This window comes from Electrona antarctica (assembly GCF_951216825.1).
Source record: "Electrona antarctica genome assembly, chromosome: 14".
Classification (NCBI taxonomy): domain Eukaryota; kingdom Metazoa; phylum Chordata; class Actinopteri; order Myctophiformes; family Myctophidae; genus Electrona; species Electrona antarctica.
This window is the reverse complement of record NC_136795.1, coordinates 49,733,207-49,760,884: the sequence shown is the minus strand read 5'-3', so window position 1 is coordinate 49,760,884 and position 27,678 is coordinate 49,733,207. Positions and strand designations below refer to the sequence as shown.

Genomic DNA, 27,678 nt, shown 5'->3' with positions numbered 1-27,678 from the left:
TCTTTTTAATTAGTTGTTTGGTCCAAAATATTGTTTGTGTTGTCATGAGTTGTCACGACTCGAGTTGGCTTTGTCCGCGGCGTAACCGTCTTTAAATAAATACTTTAAGAAATGTCTATGAGGAAAATGCATTGGGTTTCATTTCCTGGTACAGGGTAGGAGGCGGGACTGCGACGCTCTATTCACCTGCATTATAGGCTAATTGGGGCTAATATTGTGGTGGCCATATTGGATTTCCAGCAAAGAAATTGACCGGTGTGTCCACATAGGTTGTGATTCTATTGGGTCATAGATATTTCTGGTGGACAACCTTTGATGTTATGGCAAATGCAGGTATCCAAAAAAGGAGTGGTTTGCCCCCCTGGGTAATAGGATCTGACAGGAAATGTAATGTCTTTTCTTGTTCATGTTTGCAGCCATTTTGACAATATGCAAGCTCAAGAAAATATGTTCCTTCTGTGCCATGAATCTTAGCCAATGGATTAATATTGCTTGTGTTTGCCAAAACAGTCAACAATCATGGTAGAAATCATGGTAAAGCACTATTTCGGGTAGCCACCATCTTGTAAATATGCACAATAAGGGTCCAGACACACCCAATAATGAAAATAGGTATTCCATTGAGTCTCTCATGGTCAGAAACCATGAAATAGACACCAAGTTTGCATTTCTAGCTTATCTGGTTCAGAAGTTAGAGCCCTGCTGCATCTTGTCTCCAGTCCCTGGCACATGAACAGATTTTCTGGCATAGGCCAGGCTGGCTCTAGATGGACAGGGGACCATCACTGAGAGACCATACATACTCAGTGAAGGGATGTCCGGCAGCTCCGGCTTGGCGATGCACATCCCTGCCAGGGATGATTGTCAACATAAACAGAGGAAATGCCAACAGAAACAGTAGAACAAAACCAAAATACAGCCAGAGGGATGTCTTTCTGCAAAGAAACACCCCATAACAATAATACTTAATAGAGGGAAATTATGGCTAAAATATTTATATATCTCTCGTGGTTAGAAACCATGAGTTTGTATTTATAGGTCATCTGGTTCAGAATTTAGAGCCAAACCTATTTTCTGGGTGCTAGTATTGTGGTGGCCATATTGGATATCATGGAAACTTCCAATACAAACCATTATGGTATTCATATCATTGATCAACCTGTGAAGTTTCGTGGAAATATCCCTCAGTTAAAAATGTTGCCCTATTCACCTGCATTATAGGCTAATGGGGGCTAATATTGTGTTGGCCATATTGGATTTCCAGCAAAGAAATTGACCGGTGTGTCCATATAGGTTGTGATTCTATTGGGTCATAGATATTTCTGGTGGACAACCTTTGATGTTATGGCAAATGCAGGTCTATGAGGAAAATGCATTGGGTTTCATTTCCTGGTACAGGGTAGGAGGCGGGACTGCGACGCTCTATTCACCTGCATTATAGGCTAATTGGGGCTAATATTGTGGTGGCCATATTGGATTTCCAGCAAAGAAATTGACCGGTGTGTCCACATAGGTTGTGATTCTATTGGGTCATAGATATTTCTGGTGGACAACCTTTGATGTTATGGCAAATGCAGGTATCCAAAAAAGGAGTGGTTTGCCCCCCTGGGTAATAGGATCTGACAGGAAATGTAATGTCTTTTCTTGTTCATGTTTGCAGCCATTTTGACAATATGCAAGCTCAAGAAAATATGTTCCTTCTGTGCCATGAATCTTAGCCAATGGATTAATATTGCTTGTGTTTGCCAAAACAGTCAACAATCATGGTAGAAATCATGGTAAAGCACTATTTCGGGTAGCCACCATCTTGTAAATATGCACAATAAGGGTCCAGACACACCCAATAATGAAAATAGGTATTCCATTGAGTCTCTCATGGTCAGAAACCATGAAATAGACACCAAGTTTGCATTTCTAGCTTATCTGGTTCAGAAGTTAGAGCCAAAACCTATTTTTTTGGTGCTAATAATGGAAACTTGCAATACAAAAAATGTTCGTATTCATAACATTGCCCTATTCACCCCCCATTATAACTAATAGGGGCTAATATTGGGGGCAGCCAAATTGGACTTTCGCAACAAAATTGACCGAGTTGTCCATATAGGTTGTGATCCTATGGGGTCATAGATATTATTTCTGGTGGACAACTTTGTATGTTATGACAAATGCAGGTTTCCTAAAAAAAGGGTGGTTTGCCCCCTGGGTAATACAGTTAAATCAGATGTACTGTATCTCTTCTGATTATTCTTGGACCTACCGGTATTTGTACCACTTGTATATTTCCTGCTGCTTTCACCCCCAATTTTGAATTTCAAAATGTTGGTTTTGCATTTTGGTAAAACATAATACCCTATTGGCTGAATATTATTTTCGAGGACTAGATTATTTGACATTCAAGGTCATCTTTCCACAAATGAGTCTTGAAAAATGGGGCTCGTCTTATAATCTTATATCTTAGCTACTTAGGCATTTAGTGGAAAGCCTGGTGACGTGAGGTTAGGCATTTTAGTATTTTGCAACTAAACCTGCAGTACCGACACAATTTCCATTGAGGGAACTTTTATATTAACTCATGTCTAAAACACTGAAATAAAGATAAGCTTTTGTTTTTCAAGTATTTATTTAGTTTCAGACCAAACGGCTTCAGACATGTATATTTGTGTAGTCTCCATTTCACATTGACACACATTCCACATCTTTGTTTGAAGTTGAAGCGCTTTCAGATATCAACAATACAAGAAACATTTTGACCGTCATAAAAAAAAAAAGAATTGCTGTCTGGTAAAGCCAAAGCAACGTACGTGTAGGCCTACAGTTGGTTGGAACAAAAAATAACATTCTACTTTGATGAAGAAGAAATAAAACATATAAAAACATGGAGGGAGGGGGGCATCTTAATCTCTTATTACAATTCCTGTTTTATTTTTACAGCATTACACATTTTTCACCTTTAGCTGCTTGATGTAAAAGCCTATTCCAATAGCACACATCATCAGATTTAACAAATGTTATCCACAGACAAACGGCATCTATCCAAACCATCTGACTCAAGTCAATCAAACTGAACACAATGCTTTTTCTTGCAAACCAACCATGGGGAGAATGTGACCGATTTGAACGTTAACCAAATACCATAGCTGCTTTACATTATTCAAACACAGAACACGTAGAACTTAGATGACCCTGTGAAAGAAACACACATGTTTAAAAGTAATGACAACGCATGTAAAAAAAAAAAAGTGGAGTTTTTTTCCGGGGGGACGGGGCTAAATCATGATTCGAAGACATAGCCTACTGAAGTCATCCTGTGAGTGATCAGTAGGACACACCAGCATGTTCCTCAGTGACACACACACACACACACACACACACACACACACACACACACACACACACACACACACACACACACACACACACACACACACACACACACACACACACACACACACACACACACACACACACACACACACACACACACACACACACACACACACACACACACACACACACACACACACACACACACACACACACACACACACACACACACAAAATCAGATTGGTGAGGACGATACCCATCGAAATGTGGCCTGTTTCAGTGCCTTCAGCAGACACACACCCAGCATTCAGAGCATTTTGAAAATACCTTGACAAATTTGGATGGGTGGTACTTTATAACAAATTATTCCGTGGTGTGACAAACCCGAGAGTGAATATGTCTGCTTAACCCATTTTGGGTGGGAACCCCTTTTGGTGTTTGAAGCATTAGGGTATGCTTTAGCTGTTGAAAAATAGCAGATCTACAAACTTTCAGTTTTCAGAGCGAACGTTTTTAACTCAAAACTTTGCGTCTGGAGGGTCCGTGGAACTACATATTTTCAGATGGGGGTTCGGCGGCCAAATACATGTAATTCTAGGGGTCCTTGACATGAAATAGTTTGAGAACCACTGACATAGCAACATGGTTTTTCAGATCTTTCTCAGGTCGAAATGGGTGCTTGATAATAATCCGCCTTTTGTGTTCCGCTCCAAACCCATGCTCCTCCTCTCAGCAGTCTCACAGGAGTCCCTCCATCTCCCTCATAAAGGCTTCATACATCTGATCCTTAGTCTTCATGTTGGGCTGAGGCACGGCGCCCATCTGCGTGGGGTTGGCGGCGGCAGCCGCTGCTGCCGCTTGCTGCTTATGCCCCATGCCGTCATGATGATCCCCCCTGCGTCCTCCCCCTGCTTTATCCGCGGGCCCCGGCCCGCTCTTGTCCCTACGCACCCTCAGCGCCGTGGGCACAAAGCGGGTGACCTCCGTCTTGGGGTTGATGATCTGAGGTTTCGCGGAGATGGTGGCTCCCCCCGCCCCGACGCCGCCGCCCGACGCCAGACCGGCCAGACCTCCCGCGGCCGCCACAGAGGTGATGTTGGCTCGTTTCTCGATGGTGGCCGCCGCGTGGTGGTGGCCGCCGGCGGGGTTCCCGCCGGGATTGGCGCCCGGCGGCGCGGGGGCGCCGGTGCCCGGCGGCGGGGGCATCTGCATGACCCCGGGACGCATGGGCATCTGCATGCCGGCGGGCGGCGGCGGCATGCTGGGCTGCTGGGAGCCCTCCTGCCCGCCGGCGCCCGAGCCCTTCTGCCGCTGCACGATGCTGGGCGGCGCGCTGAGCACGTTGGAGTTGAGGGGCGGGGGGAAGAGGGCGAGGGGTGGGGCCATGGGCCGCGGGGGCCCTCCGGCTCGTGGAGGAGGAGGGAGGCCTGGAAAAGAAAAACGCAACACAAGACGGGATTTGGGATTGAATGAATTGTTCCGTAAAGACACTGGAAAACCTTTCCATGGAGTTTAAACATAATTGGGCTCCATCTTGCGCCACCCTTTTTTACTATTTTGAAAATCATTTTAAAATAGTTCAACTAGCCGATCTACATCTACATGTTGTGTGCTTGTAGATCAGCTATTTGAACTATTTTAAAAAGGTTTTTTAAAATAGTAAAAAATGGCAAACAACTTAAAGGGTGGTGCAAGATATAATGAATTGCATTTTTCCAAGTGCTCAAAGTGCTTTACAATGGTTCATTCATTCAAACATTGGGAGGTGAAGCGGCGAACAGTAGACGCCAGCGTCCTCACTTCCCACATTCATACACCAATGGCGAGCTCACACTGGCTGACTTATTGGAGGCAATGTAGGGTTCAGTGTCTTGCCCAAGGACACTTCGACATGTGGACAGGAGGAGCCGGGATTCGAACCGCCGACCCAGGGATCATTGGACGACCTGCTCTACCTCCTGAGCCACAGCCACCCGAAGATATAACCCAATGTGCCTTATGTTTGATGTATAGTATAGTTGACAGTGTTACGTTTATCGGTTCAGCTGTGGCTAAGGCAACATTTTGTGTAAAATAAGTGTATGTCTTGACTATGGTCCAACATCTGACAAACGTCATGTTCTCCACCAAATGCAGAACACACACACACACACACACCCACACCCACACCCACACCCACACACACCCACACACACACACACACACACACACACACACACACACACACTACCTGGTGGTGCCGGCGGCGGTAGCCTGGGAGGGGGTCCGCGTGGTGGGGGGCCGGGCGGGAGGCCGGGAGGGGGACCAGGAGGAGGGCCTGGGGGCCGTCCAGGTGGGGGTCCGGGGGGAAGGAGACGTGGCATGGGACCCCTGAGACCGCCAGGCATGCCAGGAGGTCTCAAGAACGGCGGAGCACCTGAGTATGATATGGGAAAATATATGATCTAGCCCTCTTCTAAATCATGACAGTTTACTGTTCTGAAAAACTTGGTCAGATGGTGCCAGAGTTATGACCAGTAAAGACATACACAGACTGCTCAAATGTATGGATAAGATCAGCACTCATTTTAAATGTCTGTCACTGTGAAGCTACAAGAATGTATGGTGGATGTATTACTCAGTTGATTTTAGTTTTTTTTTTAATAAAACTTACGTTTAAGTCACATTTTAGTCTGATATGTTTTAGTGTTAGTCTAGTTTTAGTTGACTAAATAGCATAGGATTTTAGTCAACTATATCTGCAGTTGATTTAGTCGACTAAAATGTATTTTGGCGGGCCTTGGTGTCGTCATAATGGGAGATTTTACACTTGGTTACATGGTTTACTTTTGGTTAAAATAGCAGATCTATGTAGCTCAACGGTCACGCTGCGACGCATTGTGAGCTTGTAGATCTGCTATTTTCAACGTGCAAACAAACATGAAATGACGTGTATTTTAGTTCTACTGGATCTAGTCTAGTTTTTATTTGTTGATGAAATTGTCAGTATATATTTAGTCTTAGTCATCGTAGCTTAGTTTTTACTGAGTTCTTATTGAGTTTTCCTCAGTGATAAAAACATTCGACAAATGTAGTCGACAAACATTTTTCGTCAAAAGTTTTAGCCGACGAAATCAACACTGATCATCATTGACTCACCAGGTGGGGGTCCGGGAGGCGGGCCCGAAGGTGGACCTGGAGGTCTCATTGGAGGAGCCGGGGGTGGACCCAGTGGTGGCGGCGGGCCTCCCATTGGTGGACCTTGTAAATGTGGAGGCCCCTGCGGCCCTCCCATTGGCCCGGCGGGAGGCGGGAGCCGCTGATTGGGCATCAGGTGAGACTGGTTGTCCCCGGGAGGTCCTCTGTCCTCGATGTCCGAGTCGTCCGATTCGTCCGTGTACTCTTCCTCCACCTCCTCCTCTTCCTCGTCCTCTTCTGGAATGGACTGACCTGAAAGACAGATTCATACGTTGCGTTTAGGGTGTGTTTATGACTGATGTGGTAACCACTCTTCTGAGGGATGTCCCGATACACTTTTTTCCGTTTTCGATCCGATACCACAATTTCTGTGTTAGCCGATACCGATACCAGAGAATAAGATTGACAATACAAAAAGAAAAAATATCTTATTTTGAAGTCCACCAACCGGGAATAGTGCTTATAGATATCTAGCTATATATCTCGTGTTGTGTTTATAGAGGGTATGCGCATGCTTAAAGTGAATAGCCCATCGAGTGGCAAAGCAACATGCAAAGTGAGTTTAACATTGTTTAATGTCGTTTAATGCAATCAGATAGGACTTTTCTGTTTGGATGTATGGGCTGTCCAGAAAGTAGTTTTTTGCCCATCAGTAGGCATTCCTGCATAACTTCCGGGTTTGGTGATGATGTCACGTGCATATATGCATGTCACGTGCATATATAGCAGACTCCTCACTCAAATGTGCACTTGCAGTTTGGGCAACTCCAAAGCAAACTCCACATGCCCCAACATTTGTTTTCCCTGCCATAGTGTCAACCCCTTACCCCAGTGTCGGATCGGTGGTTAGACTGGCATATACGTTTCCGATACAGTATCGGGACATCTCTACTTCTGACTAATAAAGTAGTAACTAGTAACGGGAATGAGGTATCTTTATTTGTTGTTTTGTAAAGCGACTCTGAGTGCCCAGAAAAGTGCTATATAAAGTTAATGTATTATTATTATTATTATTACGATCCAGTCCTCCTAAACTTCCGTTTTCTGGGATGAAGAATTCTGTGGAAATACAAATAGCAGGGATGTGGATCTCCATCACTGAGAGCGATTCGATACGCATGTCGATACACTTTTGTAGAGGTTTTTAGCAAATGTGGTTACTAATCATCTGATTGCTAGCCGATGACAACAGGAGTGAACCACAGTACCTGCCAGCCCTAAGCATCAACAGAGGTGAACCACATAGTACCAGTGTTGTTTTTGGCAACACATTTCTTAAAAAAATAGCAGATCTACAAGCTCACAACGTGTCGCAGCGCGACACGTTGTGAGCTTGTAGGTCGGCTATTTTCAGCATGCAACCAAGTGTAAAATGACTTATAGTGGATCTCTTGTCCACTAGTCCCTTCCTATCATTTTAGTTTTTTAGTCACCATAGCTTAGGTTTTCATTTAGTTTTCGTCAGTGGGAAAAAAGTCGACGAACATTTTCCGTCTTAGTTTTAGTCGACAGAAACAACACTGCACAGTACCTGCCATCCTAAGCATCATGGCCTGTAGAGGAGTGATGGCCTTGGTCTTCTTCACAAGCCTCTTCTTCTTCTTCCGTCCGTCTGGGCCCATCTGGGGTGCTGCTGGCGGGGGCATGTCAGCGAAACGCACGCTGCGGCCTGCAAGGGGAAAATAACGTTGATCAAATAATGGTTATTGCAGAACAGAAACCCGGGACGTTATTTTGTTGACATGATGTCACCAGAACAAATATATATACGGATTCATAGCACTTGAACACCAGATGGGAAGTGTGGCTGACACACACACACACACACACACACACACACACACACACACACACACACACACACACACACACACACACACACACACACACACACACACACACACACACACACACACACACACACACACACACACACACACACACACACACACACACACACACACACACACACACACACACACACACACACACACACACACACACACACACACACACACAATGATGATTATCCCAACTGGGATAATCAAGTTCCTACACTTTAGAAAGTGTTAATTGATAGCTACTTCATGACACAAATATTATGTCCTTTCGATTAAGTTGAGGACTTGAAATTCACACATCCATGCAGGGACTGTCCTCCTCTATTCAGGAAGTTTGTGATATACGTTACCATTCTTGTCCCAACGGAGACAACCAGAAGCCAGTCTCGATAATACACCAAAATTTGTTTAACGTACAGATCTCCCAAGTTTCCATGATGATGTGAGCATTATGTAATAAAAGTAGGGATGCATGCACGATTATGAAATTACGACCGATATCGGATCATTATATCTGGTCATATTTGGCGATACAGATTCTGACAGTTTCCCGATATCATACAGAGGATCACAATGGAAACAAGCCTAGGCCCTAGATAGGGGCTAGGCCTGTTAAACGTATTCAATCAATACATATTTATATTTACTCTTTTGTAAGAGTCTGTTTTCACTACTGAATGAGAGGAGTACACAAATGAAATGTAGAATTTAGCCATCGACGGTCACATTATTATTGCGATACATCAATATCGGTGAAAATAATCTGCATCATTTTTAGACCCATCGATACCGATATGGTATTGTCATGGCCGATTTGGCCGAATTTCCGATACGCTACCGTTTATACCGTGCATCTCTAACCCATTTAGAGCCCGATTCTACAAATGTCTTCTAAATCATGACAGTTTTCTGAAAAACCTATGTTTCTATATCAATTGTGCTCAACCTTTTTCATGTCAAGGACCCCCAGAATTATATGTAATTGGCCGCCGACCACCATCTGAACATATGTTGTTCCAGGGAGCCCCCAGAAGCAAAGATTTGAGTTAAAAACGTTCGCTCTGAAAGAATATATATATATATTCAAAGATTTGTGCCACATTTTCACGATTTTTCAAAAATAGCAGATCTACAAGCTTGTAGCACGGCACCGAGTGCCACGCTACGAGCTTGTAGATCTGCTATTTTTCAATAGCTAAAGTACAACATAATGCTTAAAACACCAAAAGGGGTTCCCGCCCAGAATGGGCAAAAATAAAAGCAATCTTCAGACGTTTCTCAAGGAGTCTCACCTCTGTCGGCTCTCTCTCTCTCCTCCTCTCTTGCCCTCTCGTCGTCGGGCCTCTCCACGGTCATCCTCCTAGCGTCTCCGTCTCCGGCCACCTCCCTCTCTCCCTCGCTGTCCTCCTCCGAGTCGCTGTCGTCTTCGTCCCCGTCGTCCCCCTCGCTCTCACTGCCGCTGTCCCTCTCCCTGCCCAGGTCCATGGCCGAATCTAAGCCAGGGACAGAGGGCTCTGCCCAGGCAGCGGAGACACAGGGTTTAGATAAGAAGCACAAGGGTGAACTAAGTTGCTTTGTATGTGCGTGTTTGAAAATTGCATGTACTGTATGCTTGCACGTACAGTATTCACCAACTCCAGAGCAGTGGTTTTCAACCCTTTTCATATCAAGGCCCATTATGTATAAGCCTATCTCACAGAATTTCCCCGCCCCCCTTAATACGCCCCCTTTCAGGGTTAGTGGTGATAGCGTGACGTCACTCCATAGACGCTACATGTTAACAGGTAATTTAAGAAGTCTACAACTTTTGTTTTCTCAAGGTAAGGTTTGTTCTATCTGTTCGAGCTGATTTACCATCTTGTTTGCTTCATAATAATATTGGTCTGTCACATTTTTTGAGTGGTGTAAACCACTCCTACAACTGGCTTTTTTGTGCAGAAAAAATGAGCATGGTTGCTATGTTCAAAATAATTTCTGACGTAATTAAATCACACCCGGGTGAACTGGATGACCGTAGCAACCATGCTCATTTTTTCTGCACAAAAAAAGCCAGTTGTGAAATCACATCCGGGTGACCACAGCTGATCATGCTATATAAAACCTTACACCACTCAGTTCACACGGGTGTGATTTTTACATTAGAAAATGTACTTAGATTCTCCAGAGAAAAAAACGTGTAAATGCTAATGTTAAAGACACCACTATTTACCGGAAGTGGGCGTGGAAAGCGGGCTGTGAGATAGGCCTATTGGGTATGTGAGCCACGGACCACCATTTGATGACATTTACTGTTAGCCTCTCAGATCTAAAACCAACGAATATTTTGTTGTCGTTGGACAAGATTTTGTCCATTATTCCATTCTGTATTGATGTTGGTACCATTAGGAGAGATAACAGGCAAACGTTGAATTGTGTAGACTTCTTGTAAAGCAATGCAGATGTGCAACAATAATTTAACTCTTGAGCTTGAAATGAAACCAAATGGACCCGTAAGGATGGTTTAATTTTACGCTCTCAAGAGGTAAACATCTAGAAGGGCCCATTTGGTTAGCAACTCTCCATCAATTAGCTGGGGACCACCTGGAACCCCCTCAAGGACCACTGGTTGAAAACTACTGCCCTAGAGAAGTCAAAGTGCTGATGTTGTTGGTGTTGCTGGTGTTACCCGTGTCGGTGCCGTGAGCGCGTCGAGCTGGGATGCCATAGAGAGCCAGGACCTGTGGTGGAGGGGGGCCTGGTGGGGGGCCGGGGGGCTTCTTTCCTGGAGGCAAGCGAGGCACGCCTGCCACTGCTGCAGACACTGGCCCCGATGACAGGGCTCCCTTACTGAGAGAGGGGGGAGGCGGACAAAATGGATAAGAGTGCAATAGAAATGTAGAAAAGGTAAGCCACGCACTTACCCTATTAACACAATCAGCGCCGGGATTTCTTTCAAAATAACAGCTCGGGGTGCCGCGCAGATAGGGCCGCTTTTACTCTGTAAGCCGTTCCGGACAAAGACAGGGGGTCATATTTTTGCTTGCTTACCTCACTATGCTTACGATAAAGTCGCTGAATAATCCCTCACGTTCATATTTTTAACGAGAGGCAGGTCAGAAGTCAGAAATGAAGAGCTTAGTGTATCCATCTGGTCAAAACCACGGAGAGCTCCCTAGATTAGCAGATACGAGGCATTCTTTCTGAGCCGTATACAGGGAAGTGAACGCCAACATGCATGCGCAAAGAACAAGGTTTATGGTACAGAAGGAGAGGCCAACTAAAAAAGAAAATAAAACAATTCAGAATATTTCTCTCTCGTTTGATATCAATGAAAATGCGCCAGGACGTGTGTACACGTCCTAGCAATCCGTCGGTTGGATTACTTATGACGTTCCCACACGTCGTGCAGTCTAAATGGGTTAAGGACCTGATTCTACAAATGTCTGTTTTGTTTTCTGTTTTCTGAAAAACGTATGTTTCTATGTCTCAAAACCTCAAACCTTTTCCCGTCAAGGAGCCCCACAATCATAGTATACTAGACCGGTGCCCGGCTGTAGAGCACCGAGTCGGTAACGATGGAAGTTGGAGATCCATGCTGCCCCACCCGGCTATGCAACAGAGGGTATGCCCATGCATAAAGTGAATGGCAAATCCAGTGGCAAAGTGAGTTTAACATTGTTTAACGTCGTTTAATGCAATCATATTGGACTTTTCTGTTTGGATGTATGGGCTGTCGATGCCAGAAAGTAGTTTTTTTTGCCACTTAGTAGGCGTTCCCGCATAACGTCCGGGTTTGATGATGATGCCACACGCATACCCTCTATACCCGTGTCAGAGTACCTGTTCCACCCATCTGTCTGTGTCCCTTTTATGTCCACATATGGAGATTTCTGTATCTGTCTCTGCATGCCCAAATATGGAGTGTTGTGATGTCAGAACAGGCCAGCTCCATATATGGAGCCTGGGCAGGGGCCCTGTCCAGAGCCCTTTTGCGGCAGTTCTGGACAACCGCGGGCACTGCACTCCCTGTGGCGGTGTGGAACGCGCGTGTCGAATTTGAATTCGGTGGTTCTCGAGTTACGTGGATTACAGACGTATTTACAGAGACTTGGTGCCGAACCCCATCTCAAAATATTTTGTTCCAGGGACCGCCAGAAGCAAATATGCGTTAAAAACGTTTGCTAAATAATATAAATTGAAAGATTTGCACCACATTTTCTAAATGGGTTAAACCCTACTAAATGAATTGACCGGTGTCCACCACCCCTAACCCCCTGCGCTTGTAGACCGGGTATTTTTCCCCCCGAATGTGACATGCCCTTTGAATGGATGACTATCATCAGAATCGTTCTAAACTCTAAAGAATGTACAGAGGGCTCAATACGCATCTAAAAGAAAAACTACGTAGTCAATGACAAAAACACAGAACTAACTAATGCTGATCATTAACCCATTTAGGCCTGACGTCGAAATTAAAAAAAAATCTAAATTCTGACAGTTTTTTTCTGAAGAACCTATGTTTCTGTATCAGTGGTGCTCAATATTTCATGTCAAGGTCCCCACAAATGATATGCAATTGGCCACCGACCCCCATTTTAAAATAATCCAGGAACCCCTCAGAAGCAAAGATTTGAGTTAAAAATGTTCGCTCTGAAAAAATATATTCCAAATGTGCGCCACATTCACGATTTTTCATAAATAGCAGACCTACAAGCTCATAGCTCGCCACCGAGTGGCGCGCTATGAGCTTGTAGATCTGCTATTTTTCAATAGCTACATTATAACAAAATGGGTTAAGTACATGATATGGGTACTAATACCTTATTAGGTTAGTTAAATCACAGAAAACAGTGCAAGTTAATGCCCACCCAAATGTAGCGCTTTTCTTCAGTATGGAGGGAGGCTGAGCGCCTGGAAGAGGGATATCTTGGACAAGAATACTGGAGGGGGCATGGGGCATCTCTGGCAATGGGATACTGTCTACCTCCACCGACTCTGCATTCTGAAAAAAACAAAACAAGAACAAAAACAACATTATAACAACAAGAGAAGACAAAGACAACCAAGCATGTAGAAACACTATTGAACAAAGACGACCAGTGAATCAATTTGGTCACGGCATAAACAAATGTAATCCGATGCTTTTCTTTGGATGATTTCTGACTAAAGGTTGCATTCACACTAGAATGCTTTGCTTCATTCGAAGTCTGATGCGGATCAAACAATCGCATTCTAGTTCGCCAAAAAAACGGGGGTTTCGCTTTGCTTCAAAGCACACCTGATTTCGATTTACTGCAGGTGTGAATGCAATCGCATCAAATAAATGAGGAGTATGAGGAGTTTGGAGACGCACCCCAAAGATGTCACGTTACCGCGGATAGACATGGTCGAATGAGGATAAAAAGCCAGTTTAACACAGCCAGAGTGAAGGTAAACGCAGCAAATTAAATATGCAAGAATGATGCCACTTCACCGCCCGTTCGCATCGAGTCTACCAAAGTAGGTGTGTGACTGTGAATGCGACAGTTCAATACAGGTGGGATGACGGATTACGCAGGTTGGTGCCTTGCATGGTTTCTAAGTAAAGCGCCTTGGATAAAAGGCAGTATATAAATGCAGGACTTACAGTCAAGAGTTTAGTGATAAATGGAATCCATCTGCGATCTACACATTGCGTTGCATTAAAAGTGTTGCTTCATGCACAGCTATAGCCATGTTCAGAAAATCTAATTTGCACAATTACATCAAAGCATGTTATTCTACTTTGGGGTTTTACAGTTCCATTGTTTCCACCTTACTTAATGCGTCATTTTTTTATCAGGCCAGTCAGTCCCACCAGATAGTAGGTACTGAAACTTGAGGTGGAAACTAAAAGCTGAAAATTAAGACTTAAATCATGTGTCTGCAATTCTATTTAGTTGTAGTTAATTTGTTTGTTTGTATTGAATTTTCGTTTTTTCATGTCATATGAAAGCAGGGAATCAAATTTACATATTGGTTATTCAGTTTGACCCACCAGTTTTGGAGATATGGCTTATAGAGTAATGTCTTGCAAAAAAACAGCGAGTTGAGAAAACAGCTCTGTGGTCTCTAACATTACACCTAGCAAATAAGCATTTATTTCATATTGACATGTCTTCTGTGGTCTCTAACATTACACCTAGCTACATGTTTAAGCATGTATTTCATATTGACAGACATGTCTTATGTGGTCTCCAACATTACACCTAGCAACACGTTTAAGCATTTATTTCATATTTACATGTCTATTTCAGCTCTGACACTTATTTCACACATGCTCTAGTATGTGAAGAGTCTGCCTGTGCTATTAACCCATTTTGGATTTTAAAAAAAATTGTTTGTTTTTCTCCTCTGGTGAAAAGCTGGAGGTTGTGCGATGGCAGGCTCTCAGTCAAATATGGTCACACAGCTGCCGTGGCCACACAAACACACCTTGACCGAGTCAAAGTAGAGCGACAGCTGGCCTCGTTTGGTCTCATAGTCCAGCTCCAGTTTGCGGAGCTCCTTGTACGTGTCGGGGTTCTCTCTCTCGTAGAGACGGACGATGCGCTCAAACGTCTCCCGTAGCTTCTTCCTCTTGTCCCTCAACACCTTCTCGTTCAGCAGGGGCTGCTGCACCGGGTTGAACTCTGACACAGGGCAAAAAGAGAGTAGGGAGAATAAGAGCAGAAGTTGTTTCACTACTTTTGAAGAAATAAAACAGCGTTTGAGGTGAGAACAGTGTTTGTTTTTGGCAGCAAATTTTGATTTTAGTTTTAGTCATAGTCTCTTGAATAGTTTTCATTTAGTTTTAGTCACCTGGAATGTTTTAGTGTTAGTCTAGTTTTAGTCGACTAAATGTCATAAGATTTTAGTCGTCTAAATCTACAGTTGATTTAGTCGACTAAAACGTATTTTGGCGGGCCTTGATGTTGTCGTAATGACTGATTTTACACATCGCGATTTTACACAACTGCGACGCGTTGTGAGCTTGTAGATCGGCTATTTTCAGCATGCAACCAAGCGTAAAATGACTTATACTGGATCTCTTGTCCACTAGTGCCCTTCCTAGCATTTTAGTCTAGTTTTTATCTGTTGACGAAATTGTCAATACATTTAGTCTTAGTTTTAGTCATCATAGCTTAGTTTTCGTCAGTGGAAAAGGGTAGTCGACACGAACATTTTTCGTCTTAGTTTTAGTCGACAAAAACAACACTGGGTGAGAACGTGGATAACGCAGAGTAGGCATATGTGTACTGTTTGACTGAAGAGCCAATGCTACATGCCACGTTATGGTTTAAAGGAGAATTCCATGCTAGAAGGCTTTCTTTTTCTTACCTTTATTTGTAGTTGTTACGTCCCCAACAAAGAGGTCCAGGTGTTTTGTGCAAAAGTGCATTATTGGCTATTTCCCCTAATAGTCTATAAGCCCTCAATGGGGGTTGGATCTAATTAGCTTATTTCCATCGAAATAAGTAGTAAAGTGAGCCGCTTGGGATACTATTTACATTATGAAGAGAGGATATATACCAAAAATATTGATTTTTGAGCGATGGAAATAAGCAAATTAGCATAACACCCCATAGCCCCATTCAATTCAATGCATTTCAATGCAATTCATTGAGGGCTTATGGTAGGGGAAATAGCCAATAATGCGCTTTTGCACAAAATAACACCTGGACCTCTTTGGTGGGGACGTAACAACTACAAATAAAGGTAAGAAAGCCTTCTAGTCTGAAATTCTCCTTTAAGTTGAGCACTGTATATGTGCTTCAGACCGGCTCCGCTGGAGTGACATCATTTTTTTTACATACTTATAAAAAAATGGTGGCATCTTATGATGAGCATTATTAAAGGACGACGACTAATTATATGATTGGTTATAAAGGTTATAAAGTGGTGAAGTTGTCCTTTAAGTTAAAATAATTTGGCCCAATATATTTGAGTCATAATTGTAAACTATATCAATCGTGTTACTTTGTGTATATATTAAGGCTGTCAAAGTTAACGCGTTAATCGTGCGTTAACTCAACGTCCTTTTAACGGCGTTAATTTAATTAACGCGCGATTAACGCACGGTGAAGTTTGACAGAACGGTTGAGAGACGCATGCATCTGAATGCAGGCAGGCAGATTCCAATAGCCCCGCCTCTCTCTCATCCCCCCCCCCCACTCTCTCTCTACCATTCCCACACTCAGTCCGGACTCCGGACCGTCAGTACTATAGGGCTGCGCACAGTTGAGCTGTGAGCAGAGGCTGAATGCCTCCGTTCGGCTCGTTATTAATTAATTTGCTTCACAATGTGTTAGATCAGAAGCTCTTTGAAGTGGGCATTGGGCAAAAGCAAAACTCTGGCAGTTTTGGTTGACAAACATAGTTAGTTAGTTGTGGAAGCTTGATGCTAATCATGCTACACAGACCATGCTAATGAGTGCTAAAGCTAATGTTGACTTGCAGGAGAGAGGGGCAGGGGCTCTCGTGTGTGTGTGTGTGTTGAGTTTATGATTTTGTTTCCCCCTTCCATGGCATTTGCAATAAAGCAAGCATTCTCCCATGTTGAGTATTTAAAACTTGAAAAGACCACCAGTGGTCCCTGAGGGGATTCCAGGTGGCCCAAAGCTAAATGATGGAGGGTTGGTAACCAAATTAACCCTTATAGATCTTTAACTCTCAAGAGTTGAATAATTGTTAAACAAATGCATTATTTAAAGTTAATTTACAAGAAGTCTACACAATTAGAGAACTTAGAAAAAATGTTATTTTGATCAACATACAGCCTGTTATCTCTCTCATCAATACAGTTCTTTAGTTTGGGTCTGGAAGGCTAAATGTCATCAAATGGTGGTCCGTGGCTCAAATGCAGAATAAATAATGGACCTTGATATGAAAAATCTTAAAAACCACTGATTTAAGGTATATTTAGAACGGATAAAAAATATGCGATTAATTTGCGATTAATCGGCGATTAACTATGGGCAATCATGCGATTAATCGCGATTAAATATTTTAATCGACTGACAGGCCTAGTATATATGCATCCTATTCCTCACCCATCTCATCCAGCTTCTCCATGTCTTTGATGATCTGCCTTGGATCCTTCATTTTCAGCACAGCTGCTCGTACCATCATCCTTTGCTTTTTGTTCTGTGGAAAAAAGACAAGGACAATAGTGAAGCATCATCCTCTCTTGAAGTAAAAACGATGGCAAATTGCCATTCTAACTATTTCACAATTCCTTTTAATCGAGAAATACCTTTTTCAGCTCCCTCTTCCTGGCCTCCTTCCCTGGAGAATACACACAGTGTAAACATTAGCTATGATCATATTATTTAAGCATGGATTAGGTCATCATAATCACTAATCGCCCTACTTCCATGTTCACAAGCAGCTCACTTTGAGGTGCGGTGGCCGTTGACGTTCATTTCTATGGATGCCATAAATCATAACCAATGCACTTCATATTGAACAAATGGCAACATGATTACTTTACGCAAGTATAAGTTATCCCATTTAGGCCTGACGTCGAAATAAAAAAAAAGTCTTCTGAAAGAATATATATTCACGATTTTTCAAAAATAGCAGACCTACAAGTACATAGCGCACCACCAAGTGGCGCGCTACGAGCTTGTAGATCTGCTATTTTTCAATAGCTAAAGTATAACATGATGCTTAGTTAAAACACCAAAAGGGGTTCCCGCCCAGAATTCATTCATTTGATATGCTGCTAGTCGGGCCACTCTCAGTAAAAAGTCAAGAGTATGTTTACAAAAGGCTTCTAAACAGTGGTGCTCAACCTTTTTCATGTCAAGGACCCCCAGGAATTATCTGTATTTGGCCGCGTTCGCTCTGAAAGAATATATATTCAAAGATTTGCGCCACATTCACGATTTTTCAAAAATAGCAGATCTACAAGCTCGTAACGCGGCACTCGGACCCTCGGTGCCACGCTATGAGCTTGTAGATCTGCTATTTTTAATAGCTAAAGTATAACATAATGTTTAAAACACCATAAGGGGTTCCCGTCATGAATGTCAGCGGTCAAATACATACATTTTTGGGAGTCCTTGACATGAATATTTGAGTATTACTGATATAGAAAACGGTGTAAATGGGTTAAAGAGTGATTGTTGTACTTACTGGCCTGGTCGGTGGGGTTCATGAACTTTCCACTCTTGGTGGAGGAGGTCGAACGTCGCCCCATGGTGACGGTGCAGCTCCTTCACCCTGATGAGAAACAACTGGAATTAGCAGCTGGATGTATGAATGAATGAATCTTCTTATTATCTGGCTGGCTGCCTTTCACAGCCCACCCCTTACGGCGGCGGTTCCCAACCACTGGTACGTGTACCTGTGCTGGTACGCGGGACATGTCCCACTGGTGCGCGAGAAGGGAATCCCACGTGAATCTATAATAATGCGTCACCAGGATCAATGATATGGTCAATGACACTGGTATAACATTATGTTGCGATATAATAATATAGCAGTGGGTAGGGTACTTGAGGCCAGTCCGTGTTTTGGTACGATGATGCGCGACCGCGACCCACCCTCCTCCGCCCAGCCATGCCGGTCCGCGAACATTTTATGAAAAGGGCCAGTCCGTGGCAATATCAGAAAGGTTGGGAGCCCCTGCCTTACGGGATTACATTTTAAAGAACACAATGTTTACAGTGCCAACATGCCGACACCAAAATTATAAACAAAATAAATAAATATCACACACTGTATGACTGTACACATAACTGATCCAACGTAGAGACAGTTTAGTAGTTGAATTGTCAGACTAGAGAGTGGAGGGCGAGAGAGAGAGAGAGAGAGAGGAAAGAACAAGGAGAGAATAAACAGAAGACAGACATGACTGTTTAACTTAGACAAGGTGAATGATATACAATGCAATTAAGTCAAAAGCTTTGAAGTAACAACGGGTAGGTATGAGCCAGGCCCATCATTGCCACTATGCGAAAGTTGCATTTTAATCTACTGTTCTAGGCTTTATGGATACATATTTAAATTGCGAATGTATGGTTATCAAATATTTATTACTAAATCACTATTCTTAAGTCATGATAATTGGGCAGTATGGTGGACCTTATTGTAAACAAGTGATATGCTATAGGCCTATGCGGTGTCCACAGTTGCGTTTTTGTATTGAGTTGTGCTTGAAATGTACCTATTCTGCAAACTGTTAATGGATACTTCAATCAATCAAAACAACAGAAAGTGGGTTTCATCAGTTCAAAATAGCCACATACTCGTTGATCTAATTGTGTTCCATCCAGTGTACTGCCCTGTCTCAATATGAAGTGACAATATTCACGAGCGACACTGTGCACACAGAGCTCGCTGGATGATGTGTTATCATCCTAGCACAAGGGATGATATGCATGGTAGCTATGACTATATGGACTCCATATTATGGAGACATACAGTAGAGCTTATGCGACGTCTCCCAAGTCCCTTTAGTACGCCTGACTTGTACCTTTATACCAGTGACTGCATGGCAGTCCATTTATGACGTTTGAGTTCATCTTTATCAGTTATGTAAGACAACAATCCATGTGCCTTTGTAAGCGTATGGCTATCGCGGGTATGCAAGCTTTTGCAACAAAACAACTGGCCATTTAATAACCACTTAAGCTACAGTTCCAATAATGGTGCCATTTCACCAGTATAAGATTAGCAACAGTTTAAAAAGCTAGGTTAGCTGAGCACTGTTAGCACGTTAGCTAGTGACAGCAATGCAGTCAGAGCCATAGAGTAAGACAGAGTTATACGACAACTCCGTTCACTTCATGGGGCCAGACGGCCAGTCCAATGGCGGCTCTTCTACATACAGACTTCTATTGAGAATGGGGACAACAAATAGGGACAAGTCCGTCCTGGACAGTAGGCAGACATGCATTGGACTCAGGCAACAGTCCAGCTTTAATGATCTTAAATCCCTTTATTTTAGATGGTTTCGTAGTAATAGTACAACATAAACACTAGAGACTTTAGTTCTCACTGTACAATACTTTAAAACAGTTGCCATGTGGCACACATGCCTACAATTGCTCTTATTTGCGCCGCCATCGTTGAAAACTATGCATTTCCAACTCCAGCTTGTCCCTCTCCAGGCTGCATGAACAGCGCTCGGTTTCTGCCCCCCTCAATGTCGTAACCGTTCTATTTAAGATGTCTCGGAGCTGCAGCTAAGCTAACTGTTAGCAAGACAGAGACGGACCTGTGTGGGCATCATGGAGTTCACTTACCTTTTATCAAGTGGGAAATGTAGAGCACAAGTACGCCCTACGCCCGCACTTCTCCGTGCGAGAGATGTAAAAACAAAACACCGTGATACCTTCTCTGCTATGTGTGAACACAACGCGTCCAAATGTCCATGAGAATGAAAGAACACACTGCAACCTAGCTAGTGGTTCGCCATGTTGTTTGTTTGCGTACGTTAGCCGCGAGCAATACCGGAAGAGACTGAAGACACCCACAATGTTATGGTGCCCCCCAGTGGCCACCTCCAGTATACCCCCAATGTGACGGTCATACTACCAAGTTGAAGTTTATTTGAGAGCAATGCTCTCAAATAAACTTCAACTTGGTAGTATGATTTTGCAAGATCTCCAAAGAGAACCAGTGTTCTGGATAGAGTGGTGGCACACAGACTCCCAAGAGCAAGCACAGTAAGATGGAACTTCCACAGCCGCACTGTGAACACTGTGTTTGAGCACAAAGATGACCTCCTTCAGTGTTTTGGAACCATTAGGGACTCAGATGAATTTGATCCTATCACTGTGCGGGAAGCTGGAGGGTTTGTGAGGCTGATGGAGGATGATAAGTTCATCTTCTTCTTGGAACTGTTCCATCATATCATGCCTCATGTGGACATTCTCTACAACCAGCTCCAGAAGAGGAACATTGACGCAGTCATTGTCCAGAAAAGCCTGCAGCAGTTCACAAAAAAAGTGCAAGATATCAGGTAAATGTGTATGTTGTGCTGTATAATATCATTATTGATACTGAGTTACTGTCTGTGATCCTTGAATAACTTGTAACTATTTAACTATGTGTAGGTAATAACTTGCCTGACAACTAAATCTATTTTTTCTATTATGGTCCTGTTTAGGGATTCCATTCCTACACTCTGTGGAGAACATAGCAGAGGTGTATCTCAGCAGGAGCTTGGCAAGAAACGTCGCTCACTGGGACCAGCTGAACTTCAGAGGATAGCTACAGAGGTGAGAACGATGCTGTTAGTCTTTTAAAATTTGTATTATTATTATTATTATTATTATTGTAGTAGTGACCTAATTAATAAATAACTGTCTCGTTTTATAATACTGCTGTGCTAATTTGTGTTGTCCCTAATGTGTTACACAGTAGTGTGAACAACCAACTCCATTTCTATTAAATTGGTGCATTTTTTTTCTTTCCCTTTTTTAGGTGTGTGACACTATCTTGAGGCATGCAAAAGAGAGGTTCTCCTTCACCAAGCACCTAATCAGTGCTACACTGCTACAGAGTGACAAATTCCAAGACTACAGGAGCACTTTCCCTGAGGTAGCACTGAACACCACCATGGAGGCTTACCCAATGCTGAACAAGAGCAAGCTGAAAACCGAGCTGTCACTCATCTACAAAAATGTTGAGTTCAATAACTGTGGTGGTGCTGTAGCTCTGTATCAGGTCATCATGGCGAACAACCTTCAGAAAACATTCTCAGAGACTGTAGCTTTGTTGAATATCCTCATCACAACTCCTATGACTACAGCTGAATCTGAGAGGTGTTTCTCAACACTGAAAAGAATCAAAACCTTCCTCAGAAACACAATGTCACAGGATCGTCTCAATGCAGTGGCCATGCTCTCTATGGAGAAGAAACTTGTCGAAAGCATCCCTGACTTTAACCAGAGTCATTGACAGATTTGCATCTCTCAAGGAGAGAAGAGCCAAATTTATGTACAAAAAGTAAAAGTTAAGCCATAAGGTGGCTTAAGTCATGGCTTTGAGGGTTCATTTATAAAAGCACTTTTTGTTTATTTGTGTTAATGTTAAAGCCACTGTAGCAAGGTCATGTGGCTTTGAGCCATTGCACTTTTTTATGGCACTGGTCCTTTTGTCTCAGGTTTGTTCTTTAACCCATATGATGGCACCTTTCGTTACATTTTGGAAATGTTAAGCCACAAGGTGGCAGCATTATGTCTTTGAGCCATTTAATAAATGCCTTCCATTGAATGTGATGATACCTAGTGCATGTGTTCTTGATTTTGTTATAGCGCCCTCCCTAGGAAAAAAGTCACCAGCCGCCACTGGAGAGCATCATTGCATAACAATACGAAATATGATGTTTCTTACAATTTAAGACGAGGATGCTCAAGGTTCAAGGTTGTATTTTTATAGCTCTAAAAGGAGGCTATCAGAGGCAGCGGTGGCCGAACGGTTTGCGGAGCGGTCTTGATACCGGAAGGTCGCCAGTTCGTATCCCCGGACCGGCACGTTCAAATTACCACCGCTGAAGTGCCCTTGAGCAAGGCATTGAACCTCGACCATGAAATGTTCTATGAGCAGGGTGTGGCTGTAAACAAGTCTCGAGCTTTGTCCACTTCCCTGGGTAAACAAAGAACTTTGCTTTGCTTTATCTATCTATCTATCTATCTATCTATCTATCTATCTATCTATCTATCTATCTAGTCTAGTCTCTGTACGTCTGTCTGTGTGTAATCCGCCTGTGTGTTCGCCCCACCGACTTCAAATTCGACACGCGTTCCACACCACACCACCACAGGGGGTGGTCGGTGTCGAGTCGGTCGGACCCACGGTTGTCCAGAACCGCCCCAAAAAGACCTCTGCCCGGGCTCTTTACAGGACCCCTGCCCAGGGTCCATATATGGAGCTGGCCTGTTCTGACATGTATAGGCCTATCATTCTTTTTCTTTTTTTTATTATGTTTTTTTGTGGCTTTCGCCTTTATTTTATGCAGGGACAGACAGTAGGCTGACAGGAAATGGGGAGAGAAATGGGGGGCAGTAAAGGCCGTCGGGATCGGGAGTCGAGCCCGCGGCACACTGCCAGACTGGGTTACCAGCCAAGGTGCCTGGACCACTGAGCCACTGCTGCGGCTAACGTCCATTCCTCTCCTTCCCAGGGCATATCTCCACCTCTCTAGATTGTATTCTACCTGCTCACTGCTCTCACTATAGTCACTACAGATCACAATGTCAACTGCAAACATCAAGGTCCATGGGGATTCCTGCCTAACCTCATTGTCAGCCTGCCTGTCGGACAGGCCCCCATGGACCACTTAATGGTGATGATGGCCATCATCACCATTAAGTGAACAAGAAGGGGCTCAGTGCTGATCCTTGATGCAGTCTCACTTATTCCACCTTGAACTCCTCGTCACACCCATAGCACACCTCACCACATGTTTATTATGATTTTTGGTATACAGGCATTTCAATAATGTTTAACCAGTAAGTTACAGATTGAAAAAATAGCAAAAACATACAAGCAAACAAACAAAACAAGAGACTTACAAAAAAAAGAGACAAAACATAACCATAAAAGAAAAAGACAAAAAAAATAAAACAAATAACTAACAGGGCTGATGACTATACTGCACTCCGAAGACGACACAAACAACATCACAATCAATAAAAATCATTTCTAATATGGAAAACAAAACATAATTATGTGTACCTACATAAACACCCATACATATAAACATACATACCAAAAAATCTATACATTAATTAGATGACATTAGGGGGCAGAACAATGTTGAATTCAATCACTTCAGTCCAACAAGCATCTCAATAATGGGTCACCAGATTCTTTTGAAATAAGGGTTCCCTTTTTGACAGGGTAAATCTAATTTTCTCCAAATATAGAGCATATTCCAGATTTGGGCAATTATGGCCAGGCCAGAGCCATAGAGTATAGACAGAATTGCGCAAAGTCCATCCACTTCGTGGGGCCAGTCCAATGGCCCCAGCGGCTCTTCTACATAGACTTCTATTGGTTTGTCTCTATTTGACCATGATGTTTTCTGCCCCCCTCAATATCGTAACTCTTCTATTAGATGGCTCTGGGCCAGGCCACCCAATCTATTTCATACTTGGCTACATTGGAAACTATAGTTACCCACTGTAGCACATGACATACAGTATGGATTTCAGAAAATAATGTCCTCTTTGACCAACTCTTTCTGCATACACACTTTATTCCTGAAATTCACTCTTTTGTCCACTATGTGGTAGCATTGATGTCATTAGACATGTTATATGGACAGAGGCATCCTGCATCAAGCATCCTAAATCAAATATTGTGAAATAATTTGTTCAGTACTCTGGATATTTCTTAATTTCTTTACCCTGTACTTGAATCCATCCAGCAGTCATTTTGTTCCCCCAGCCATTCCTCATGGAGGCTTCCAATGAAGATTGGCTAATACATGCTCTGTGCTCATCACCTGTGGCCAAGCAAAGAGGAACCTTGATCTTAGCTGTTTGCACCAAGCACAGGCGATTGCGTTTTTGGCTTATACTTCACCGCTATTAAACACAGTTGCGGTTTATTTACTGTGAAATCTATGCTGTGACAATTTGTGTAGTTTTCATAAATGTGTGTTATTATATTTCAAACAGACACTCTTCAGAAATTAAATAAGCCAGAAATATTGACAGTTTCTTCACACTTCAAACACGCAATTCCCTTTTGTGTGTTTTTTGGTGAATGGCTTTTTGGTCAAGCATGAGAAATGTATAAACCTAGCCACTGTGGTTTGATTGTGAACCCCAACGAATCAGTGTCAGTGTGGGCCGTGGCGTGCAGCCAGGTGAAAGCAATCCAACCTAACTACACACAGCTGTTTTAAATGGAACTTGTTTCATTACCTCACTACTGAAACTGTCTGTTGCATCATTTTGATTCAATCCTGCATTTACTGTACAAGCGATAGAGTGATGAAGGCCCCTGTTAATAGAACTAGGAAAATGAAACAACCACAGAAGCTGAGAACAAGGGCTCACTCCACCATCATCTACAGAGCTCTAAAAGAGGTCAGTATGCTGTGCCATTCTTCAGCAAAGATTTGAAAGTTGTCTTAAAATCCATTGCAACTTAACGCATTACATTGTAGATGGGCCATTTTATTAAAAATATAACTGACAATAGAGGGTACAGTATATGCATGCATGACGTGAGTGGCAAATCAAGCGGCAAAGTGAGTTTAACGTCGTTTAATGCAATCCGATAGGACTTTTCAGTTTGGATATATGGGCTTCAAGGCCAGAAAGCAATTTTTGCCACTCAGTAGGCGTTCCCACATAACTTCCTGGTATGATGATGACGTCACACCTTATATTTTTGAAAATGGGTTATTTTGTTATAAAACGATCGAGTGAATGTATGACTGTATATTATACCACAGGTCGTTTCGAGGAAGCAATCTGATTGGTTGAAACAGCCTTCTAGCCGTGGGTTAAACCAGCACCATTCACCACCTAATCAAAACAAAGAATTCAGCACCTCTGTTCTCCCAGAGCGCTAGCAAACTCGGTGGCTAGGCTAGCTAGTTTCTTGTGACATTTGTGGTCGTAGTGACTACATCTGTCATTAAAAAAAAATATTCTTTCAGCGATTTTCTTAGTTTTAAGGGTAACTAGGGTAACTGGATAATTGCAGTGATGCTTGCGGAACTCGACTTCGTCTCGTTCCTCACCGCATCCCTGTCGTGGCAATAATCACGTTAACCCACACCCTCTCGTGTAATATTGCTTAATTTTCACATGTGACAAAATGTCTCTTCTGAAGGGCGGTTCTGATGGGACTGGAAGAGTCTCCCTGGCCGGCCAATGTGGCTCATTGATGCCAAAAAGGGTTCTGCTTCAAATAGTGGCTCTGGAGGCTTCTCGGCTGTCTGAGACCAAGAGGCACAGAATCATCACTCCACAAGGGATCCATATGGCTGTGACACTGGTGAAACGGAGGCTAACATGCCGGCCTGCAGCATGAAGAATCCTTCAGTCTGAACATTTTCACTTTTTTTATTTTTTTAAATGTATTTTATGTAAATGTCGTTTATTAAAATGTATTTTAATTAACAATCCGTTAACTCATTACTCTATTCATTCTTGGTAAACTATGGGCTCTTTTAGTGTGTCGCTAAAGCGGTGAATTTCAATTTGGCCTTTTGACTCAAAGGCTTTCAGCTTTCGGGAAGAAACCAAAATTACCAGCCATTTCGACCGAAAATCAACCGATAATTCCCAGTAGGTTACTTATTACGCCGATCTTATCTAGCCGATCGGCTCATCTGGAGCCTACTGGCTTATCGGTCTATTCAGGTCTACTGGACATGCTGGGAGCCTACTGAAAATGACAAGCCTCCTCATACCCTCCCCTAAACTTAACCGCAAGCATGTCGCAGCACAGTCCTAATATTAACGCATGTTCGCCAACCTTAATCCTGTCGTTTTGGTCTACTGCCTACTAAAAACGACAAGCCTCCTCATACCCTCCCCTAAACTTAACCGCAAGCATGTCACAGCGCGGTCCTAATATTAACGCATGTTCGCCAACCAGGCATGCCCATACTCGTCAAACAATCGTACTGATCCGAACTGATAACTGCGGTCTTGTCCATTGATAACAGTCGAAGCGGGTGAAAATACACAGTGAGACATATTTGAATATTATAACCACACCCGAGGGTCTATTAAGAGTAATGTCAACTCCATAGACGCATACAAAACAGAAACAAGTACAAAACTATGGCACTCCATCTTTAAAGTACCAAAAGGAAAGGTACTCATTATGCAGGATGCCCGGTTTCAAGTTTTCAAATATATAAAAACATTGCAAAAATGCCAGATCTACAAGCTCACAATGTGCAGGGTGAGCTTGTACTGTAGATCGGCTATTTTCAAATGGTCGAATTTGTATAGGGCTGAAGTGGTTAGTTATGTTTTGTAATAATCAAAGTAACTAAAGTTTTCGGGGTAAAAGTAGGCTACAATATTTGCCTTTCGAGATGGCAGTATAAGTACTGGAAATAATACCCAAGTAAAGTACAAATGTACAGAGTACAGTACTTTGTTACTTTCCACCACTGGTAGAATCGCGTACACTAGTGTTTTTACATGTTCCTCAAGTGTCCCTCTAAGGCCCTTTTTTCCACCATAATAACTTAGAGCTGGTTCCGTTCTAGATTCTTGGAACCTCGGTTCTCGGAACCGGCGGCCATTTTTTGGTTCCTGCAGTTCCGAATCAACTTTTAGGGTTCTTGAAGTACCTGAACCAATTCATTTTTCAGTGGAAACACTCTGAACTGGTTCAATATTGGGCAGGAAAAAAAACAGGTTC

At 43.0% G+C, this 27,678-nt stretch overlaps 1 protein-coding gene and 1 long non-coding RNA gene across 2 annotated transcripts; one reads left to right on the top strand and one right to left on the bottom strand.

Annotated features, from left to right (window-relative positions):
- Nucleotides 1-2,601: 2,601 nt before the first annotated feature.
- wbp11 (WW domain binding protein 11) lies at nt 2,602-20,815 on the bottom strand. Its single transcript, XM_079521501.1, has 12 exons — nt 20,574-20,815; nt 18,460-18,546; nt 17,576-17,607; nt 17,373-17,466; nt 14,776-14,972; nt 13,191-13,324; nt 11,009-11,169; nt 9,636-9,857; nt 8,034-8,171; nt 6,464-6,754; nt 5,556-5,741; nt 2,602-4,752 (listed from the first exon to the last, which is right to left on the bottom strand). Exons 2-12 carry the CDS (start codon nt 18,521-18,523, stop codon nt 4,064-4,066), a joined length of 2,208 nt encoding a protein of 735 aa, XP_079377627.1. The 5' UTR covers nt 18,524-18,546; nt 20,574-20,815; the 3' UTR covers nt 2,602-4,063.
- A 4,414-nt stretch (nt 20,816-25,229) lies between these two features.
- LOC306936050 lies at nt 25,230-26,420 on the top strand. The gene is made up of 2 exons (XR_013791455.1): nt 25,230-25,373; nt 26,128-26,420. It is a non-coding gene; the product is annotated as an uncharacterized lncRNA (long non-coding RNA).
- Nucleotides 26,421-27,678: the final 1,258 nt, after the last annotated feature.

Bases quoted from the DNA above. Each gene is read 5' to 3' on its own strand.
- wbp11 (XM_079521501.1), bottom strand. From the start codon at position 18,523: ATGGGGCGACGTTCGACCTCCTCCACCAAGAGTGGAAAGTTCATGAAC. The intron at 17,467-17,575 runs GTATTTCTCGAT...TTTTTTCCACAG, and splicing joins GGAAGAGGGAGCTGAAAAAG to AACAAAAAGCAAAGGATGAT. The intron at 9,858-11,008 runs GTAACACCAGCA...CTGCCTGGGCAG, and splicing joins CGCTCACGGCACCGACACGG to AGCCCTCTGTCCCTGGCTTA.